Genomic DNA, 7717 nt, shown 5'->3' with positions numbered 1-7717 from the left:
CAATGTGGTGGCGAGACTAAAATTTAAAAGTTTCCCTCGCTGTTTTATGCTCGGGTTTTTCATATGAAAAATGAAATCTCACTTTATTACACAGAATCATGACATGTTAAATTTTTTAATGAGGACCATCTGACTTTCAAGGAACTGAGGCACTGAGCTTAGTTGACTGGGATTCTACATTCAGTGGCTGTGTCCTAATTCAAGGGTAGGAAATTCAGGGATAGGGTGGATCCTTCGAAGCATGCTACCCCTGAATTTGGACACAACCACTCGCTCTTTAGAGATATGCCTTGGTTTTAAATTTTTTTTTCTTTGGATATATCCTCCAAAGCAACAGGGGGCGGTAAATATAGCACTGCAAGTATTAAATGTGCGCGTGACACAATACGGAAACGGCAACTATCAACAGTGGATGCTGTATGTTGGCGAAGCCTGGTTTCTTTAATTCTCAAAGACAACTTTGCTAGCAGCGGATTTCAGTAACAGTTCCTGAAATGATAACTTACAAGCCGATAAAGTTTTGGATTTGAGAGACAATGGCGGCGAACTGGGCCGAGAGGATTTCTGCTTTCTCCCGCAGACCGTCCGGCTTCCTCTCCGGGACCACCGCGGAGGCTTTCCTGGCGGAGTTGCTCCGCGAGCTCCGCGATGACAGAGCCACTTACAGCGTTAAGGTAAATATAGTGAACAGAAAGCGTCGGTATTGTGTCAGCTGGCAAACATGTACAGTGCAGTGTGTCATATTCATTGTCTGTTCCCTTATTTCGCTCTGGGACGTGTGTACCTTAGCCACTGACACTAAATTAGCCGTGTTTGACTCTCTACATTCGCAAGACAGCAACGAGCAAGCTGTGTTGTTTGGTAGCTATGGGATACGGAGAAGTTTGAAAATGTAAAGCAGTAACATATATGTGACTGTACTTACAGACTTGCTGTTTTTTTAAGGATTTGTGGCAGTAACCTGGCGGAAGGCCAGGCAAGCTAATGTTTTTGTGTGCAGTGTTCTTATCTTCTATGTGCTTCCCACTCGCAGATCCTCCTGCTATCGCCGCTGTGTGAGCACCCCACCCTGCTGTGTTGTTCGGACTCTGTGGGTGAGGAGACAGCCCTGGAGCTCATGTCAGTATTCGCCCAGTGTCCTCCTAAGTCTGTCCAGTTTCGTTGTCACCTCCTCCTGGCTCTCACCTCCGTCCTCATCTGCACTTCCTGTGTGAAGAGCCACTCCCGTGCATCTCTAGACTTTCTGGATGTGCTCCTTCAAATAGCCCAGGACACCAGCGACATCCATACGGATGGCAGCCAGCGTCCTCTTCGGGCAATAGCCTGCGAGTGCCTGCGGGAACTGGAGGCCTGCTGCCCCGGCCTCCTCTCCCAGCGCCTTGAGCTCTTGGGTGGGCTCTGGCAGCAGGAAACATCGAGGCTCCACCAGGCTTACGCGGAGCTTTACACTCTGGTGTTAAGAAATGCCATCTATCAGCTCACCCAGGAAACAGGAGCTGGTGCTGAGCACCTTAAAGCCCTTCTGGGAGGGAACACATCAGCTGCATGGGAAGCAGACCAGGAGTCAGGCCTGGCAAGCAGCAAGGACTCAGCCATACTGTCTTCTCTCATCCTGGGACCCATGGGTACAGTACCAACTCTGCACACTGGCCCTGACTGTAAGGAGCTGCGATCAGTCCTCTCCACCCTCCTGGATGAGTCCTACCTGCTCACTCCTCTGTGTCAGGCTACACTATTACATAGACTGACAGAGGTGGTTGCCATGGTGCCTGGAGTCCCTCCAGCTATATTCAGGACTCACCTGCTGCGGCTCCTGGGCACCAGTGAGGTTTGTGTTACATGGAATGAATTGAAGGGGGAGGGGAATCAGTAAAGGATGAAGTGCACAGCACTTCATCCTTTCCTTAAAGCAGGAAATTAGTTGGCGTTTTTGCACTTCTAGTTCCTTGTTTATAATCTGACTGGGTTTTTGGTTAGATGGTTAAGTCTTTCAGCATTTGCATGTCTTGTTCTACAAGATAAAATATGTTGGTGTCTGTCCTCAACTTTGAAGGTACCGTCAGTCAATTTTAAAGTTATTTAATAGGGGGAAAAAAAGAATATTATACTCATCAATATATATTGATTAGTGTGTAATTACATCTTCCAACAATTTGATGAGGAAACCACCCTGATCCCACGCCATATTTTGAATAAATCAAGTTTTGCCTGTTTGCCTAGAGACCAGTCACATACGTAAGACGTCAAAGGCAGAGGAGAAGAGAAGTAGTAGTTGTTTGCATGTTGTGGAGGAACATTTCAATTTATTCCTGCACCTTCAGACTCATTATATGAAGCGCCTTACGTGTTTTATCGTCAGAGAAGCGGTCCCCTCCAGCAAAGACACAGAAAACACAACACAAAGCGACAAAACCACCACTATCATAATGAAACGACACCCTCTTTCTCCTCGTCTCGAGCCTCATGTTCTGAATTGAAGTCATTTACATTTTATGACCTAATTTATTTCCAAGTGTTACTATTCATATATGTTAATATATAGTGTATACAAAAATTTGCTTTTTACACAAACACCACATAACGCCAGCCTGTCGCGGCCGTTATGGGACACAGCTTATATTTCATGGTTTTGATCTCTCTTGACTAAAACGTGTTCTACAGCAGCCACCGTAATGAGATTACATACTTGAATTAAAGGTTAAGAAAACAGAACTGAGGTGCGTGGAATATCCACAGGCCCCATTGTGTGGAGTAATGGGCTATTGTTAAAAGAAGACATTTTTCTGTTTCAGTCTGATCGTTTCAATTCAAAACATGATTTATTCTAAAAACTTGTTATTGATTACTGCCAAATATGTGTTTTCTGTTTTTCTTTTTAATAAAACAAATTGTCTTTCCCTTTGGTAAGTTTTGGGATGTGATCAGTCTGATTGTTTTGGTGTTTTTCATGCCGTCAGGTGAGCCTCCTTCATGCCACTCTGCTGCTGAAGTGTGCCTTCACAGACAGCCTGTTCAGCTCTGAAGACGAAGCCTTCATCCTCAAACGGCTAGTGGTGCTCTCCCAGCACCTGCTCCTGAGCACGCCTGAGAAACTCTTCTACATGGACTGCATCCTGCACTTCCCGGAGAACCGGCCCATCAGCTGCGGCGACGGTGACGAGACCCTCCCCGTGCTCCTCACGCCGCAGCTCGCTTCAGCTCTGGTCCCCACCGTGTTTAATGACAGTGCCACCCTGCTCGCCCGGTTCAACATGCTATCCCTGGTGTACCTGGAGGAGGGGGAGGAAGGCCAGGGAGGCCAGGGGCTGGCCTACCTCTACAAGCACCTGAGCTCGCTGCTGAGCATGGTGGAGAACGGGTGCGGCAGAGAGCTCGTCGTCACCTTCTTCAGAGCGGCCTTCCTTTTCCTGTATTATTTCTGCCACGTGGAGCGTTACTCCAACGACCTGACCAAACAGCTGTGTCAGCTCTACCTCAACCACACCAAGCTGGCTCCACATTTCATCAACCTGGCTGACCAGACCCAGGACAGACTGTCTGAGTCCAGCTGGTCTGTGGGGCTCCTCAAAGCTCTGCAGAGGGTCATTACTGAGGCACCGCTAACCCAGCTCACCTCACACGACCTCAGCCGGCACCTCAAGATGCTGGCCCGAGTGGCGGAGGAAGGAGAGATCATCCAGCAAAGCACCCTCACCTTCCTCTCCAGCATCATCACTCCCTCGTCATCCTCGTTGTGCACAGGTGGTGATTGGCGTCTGGGAAACGAAATCCTCAGGGTCTGCCGCCATCTGCTCGTCCACCCAAGTCTGGACTCGCTGCTGACTCCTCTGGCTGACGTCCTGCAGCTCCTCGTCTGCCACTACGCAGACATGGAGATCCAGGACCACGCCCGTCTCTACTACACCCTCCTGACCACGCTGTCAAGGGAGAAGCTGGCTGGGGTGTTGGCACAGGGCATGGAAGAGGGAGGGCGTCAGGACAAAAAGCAGTCACTGTCCTGCCTCATAGGTGAGGGGCTGACGAGCACACTGACCATCCAGCAGACAGAGAGAGCTGTATTCAGGCTGATCGAGGCCCCTCCTGAGCCACGAGCAGGAGACATAAATTCAAATGAAGTACAGAAAGGCCCGGAGGAGGCGAGCGCATCGATGGAGGCCTACAGAGATCAATTCAGTGACTCCAGCTTTGCTTCAGAGATCACCTTACAGTACCAGCTGGTCCACATCAACTCGCATGACTCTCACTTCGATCAACTCTTTAGCATCCGCCTTCACTTCAGCCTCACAGACCATCACTACGAGGAGCTGGGCGACATCAGCGTCCCATGTCTTCTCAGAGAGAGGCCGTCGGCCATAGTTCAGCTAACACTGAAGCCCAGGAAGCCTTACCCTACCAGCCTCCACGCCAGCGCCATCTTCACCTCTCCAGATGGCCATACATGGCACACCACCCTACCTGATATCCATGTGGCTTTCCAGCAAACTTTCCTGCCTCTGCCTGTCCCCTCAAACTGGGGACGAGGCGGCACACTGAGCGTGTTCGAGGGTTTGTGGGACGAAATCTGCTCAGAGAGCGGAGACAGTGCTATGAGCCTATTCTGCTGCCAGCTGAAGGAAGCAGCTCTAAATACACTGGTGGAAAAGCACTTCCTCCCCTTCCTCATATCAGACGCGTCACATAAAGAAGAATTCAAAGTGCTCTTCTTCCTCCCACCACGCTCTCACATCCTGCTGAAGGTAAGCTCAGAGGAGGACGCCGTGCACTTCAACATTGCCACGGATAACTGGGAGCTTCTGTCTCATATTAACTCTTACCTTCTAAAAATTACATCATTACAGGAAGACACGCTCAGCTGACTGTGATGGACAATATTTTAAAAATAGAAATGCACTTTTAACATCCATATTTTTCAAAGTAAGATGTAAATGGGACTGACTGGGGACAGTTGATTTAAAATGAAGAAATTGCACTTTGATTTTGTTGATATGCAATTAAACAAACATGAAATGACAGTTTATTTTCTGGAGACAAAAAAAATCTCATCTTTACACTTTTATTTTTAAGAAAAGCCAATTTATAACTTACGAGTGTGCAAACTCATCAACCAGATAATTAACCATTGTTGCCCTCACTTCTGTACCAGTAATGCAATTGTTTATATTAACAGTGGCCATATTTGATTACTGTACAGTGATGTTAAACAGTAAAGTAATCATTAGGAACATCCCGAACACTGCCATGTATTAGCCATTGGTCTAAATATTGGTAGTGGTCTTCTCTCTTTTGGCTGAAAAGCTAGAAAAAATAAAGACACCGGAGAAACATGCTTCAACCACAAGTGTTGACATTGTAGTTTGTCCACTAGAGGGCACTGATGGAAATGCCACAGGGACGACAACCAGCTGACTCGTACAGTCAGACCATAAACAAGTAAGTTGTCACATTATCCTAGTCCTCACTCATAAATAACTACACATAGCACATTTGAAAAAAATATTGGCTTTTTAAAATCACCATATATCAATATTGTCTTACAGTTGGGCTTTAATCAAGAGCCCAAGTTTCAAGAATACAGCTGGATAAGGTGCCTTGTTTCACCACTAATGGTGCTAAAAAGCTAAACCTTTCGGAGTGGTTCAGTTTTTTCTTAAACTATGCTAACCTAGAATTCTGCTGAAAAATTGCAGACTGATGCTGTACTAACATGAGACGCAGAAGTACAATTCCTTTTGGTGAGAAAAGCTGGATGTCAGCTTCTTGTGTTTTTGGATGAGCTCTGTGGTGCAGCTTTATATCTGATCCTTGTGCTGAAGGTTGGTGGAATATTCTGCTACACGAGTTCTAATAAATGCTCTTATACAGTAAAAGTGTCCAGACACAGTCTATCAGAGATTTTCACTTTTAGAAAAGATTTGTGTGTGTGTACAAACATAAACTTAACAAGTTGTGTCCTTAAGGCAACATGAGAAAGTCGGTGAAGCTTTTGTGACTGACACGAGCAGTTCTGGAATCCTTTAAGACTAGCGTTAGCATCTGGCTCATGTCCTTGAAAAGCCCAGTGTGTACAAGTTGGAGCAGTCTGTTCTTTATTCAGTGAGGCCTCTGAAGTTGGGTCCTGCGTACGTAGGTAAGGCTGTCTGCTGGCTGACGAGTTTGTCCATGACGGCAAGCTCCGCGTCTCTCTTCTCCACCTCGTCGAAGGGGGTCCACGACATGTCGTGTTGAAGTTTGAATGCACCAAGAAATGGGTGAGGGGAGCTTGGACCCCATTCCTGTGGAGGAGAGGAGAGGACTGTCATAATAAATAGAATATGTTTTGAGATCAAAAATCCACCATGAAGGAAACTCTCTTCATTGTCCTTTAGTTTGCTAACGTTCAGCACATCAAAGTCTGCAATACCGACAGCTTTTCTTTATGTTTGTAAAACGATTTCACATAAATACAAACTGCAGTCCAGTGAGGTGATGTAACAGAAAAGCTCTGATCACGGTTCTGTCAGATTCACTTTTGTTTTAGTCCTGTTGTCATTTATTAGCCACATGCTGCTTTACACATAATGATTTCTAGTTTCGGGTTACAGTTTATTGGTGTAACGCTGGTATCAGATCAGTATTTGGTATGGACAGAAATCAGGAGCTAAGGAATCGAATAAGAAAGAAAAAGAGTAGCATTGGCGGTATCTCTAATTCAAACAAACAAAAAACGTAGGAGTTTTATCCAAATTGGATAAAATTCTAAAAAGCTTATCCTGCTACATTTTTTTAACAAATGTTTTACATTTACAATTGAAAAGGTTAATCTTCTTAAAACCAGTTTGTGCTTCCAAAACCATCCACAGCTGCAGCGTAACCAGCCACATCCAACCTGAGCAACCTGATCATCTGATTTATCAGCTCCCTTCTGGCTGCACGACCTTTGAACACTAACACACAGACGTGCAGCGTCACGTTGAGTATTCAAGTGTGTGATGTAACAGCTGCTGTACTGGAGTTTTGTGACTGCTGTCAGTCTGGGCTGACATAACATGAACAAGGCTGGTGCCTACCATAGGCGAGAGGATGGAGAAGTATTTCTGTCCCGATGGCCTCTGATAGAGGTAGTAGATGTTGCCTGGCTTTTTCACAATGTTACAAGCAGCGTGGTGCAGTTCAGAGTCTCTTTTGGCTTCTTCCAAAGCCTAGCAGAGAAGCAAAGATGTTGCCTTTAGATCAGAGCAACGTGACCATGCAGCTCATCCAGCGTGCACGGCTCTTACCTTCCTCGCCTGCTCCTGCAGGTATCTGATCTGGTCTGCAATGACTGTCAGTTTGTTGCAGGCATTGGCTTTTACAAACTCATCTCCCTGGGGGGGAAACAAAACACATACTCATTATGAGAATAACCTGAAAGTAAAAAATAACAAAAACTGAGTCCAATCCACACCTTCTGGACTTGCTCTGCAAGAGCAACCAGATTCATGGGGTCTCCAACTCTGTTGGTCTGGTAGGAACTAACCAGTTCCAGCCCACTGGGAGCACTGCTGCTCTCAACCAGAGTCACTGCAATAAAATAAAATAAAAATGAAAAACTAAATAGTAGATTGTTTCTTAAATATGGTGCTGCCTTCATGGCACATTTGAAAATCTGCTAAATAAAGAATTCATTGTTTTTTGTTTTGTTTTTTCCAGCATAGCTTACACACTTTATGTAAACACATGTAGCCAATATATCTATTGT

General features: G+C 45.9%; 2 protein-coding genes across 2 annotated transcripts in view; one reads left to right on the top strand and one right to left on the bottom strand.

Annotated features, from left to right (window-relative positions):
• Positions 1-362: 362 nt before the first annotated feature.
• Positions 363-4997, top strand: ap5b1 (adaptor related protein complex 5 subunit beta 1). Its single transcript, XM_005726688.2, has 3 exons — positions 363-674; positions 1034-1828; positions 2958-4997. Exons 1-3 carry the CDS (start codon positions 537-539, stop codon positions 4854-4856), a joined length of 2832 nt encoding a protein of 943 aa, XP_005726745.1. The 5' UTR covers positions 363-536; the 3' UTR covers positions 4857-4997.
• A 42-nt stretch (positions 4998-5039) lies between these two features.
• Positions 5040-7717, bottom strand: part of cunh1orf50 (chromosome unknown C1orf50 homolog) — a 3643-nt gene continuing 965 nt past the window's right edge. Inside the window, exons 2-5 of the mRNA XM_005726687.1 lie at positions 7424-7539; positions 7257-7343; positions 7047-7178; positions 5040-6272 (exon numbers count right to left, since the gene is read on the bottom strand). Coding sequence (XP_005726744.1) covers positions 6087-6272; positions 7047-7178; positions 7257-7343; positions 7424-7539 — 521 coding nt within the window. The 3' untranslated portion in view covers positions 5040-6086. The remainder of the gene's footprint in view (positions 6273-7046; positions 7179-7256; positions 7344-7423; positions 7540-7717) is intronic.

Source organism: Pundamilia nyererei, unplaced genomic scaffold (genome assembly GCF_000239375.1).
Source record: "Pundamilia nyererei isolate P.nyererei 1_Seehausen unplaced genomic scaffold, PunNye1.0 scaffold00021, whole genome shotgun sequence".
Classification (NCBI taxonomy): Eukaryota; Metazoa; Chordata; class Actinopteri; order Cichliformes; family Cichlidae; genus Pundamilia; species Pundamilia nyererei.
The sequence above is the reverse complement of the archived record's forward strand: the minus strand, read 5'-3'. Positions and strand labels throughout refer to the sequence as shown.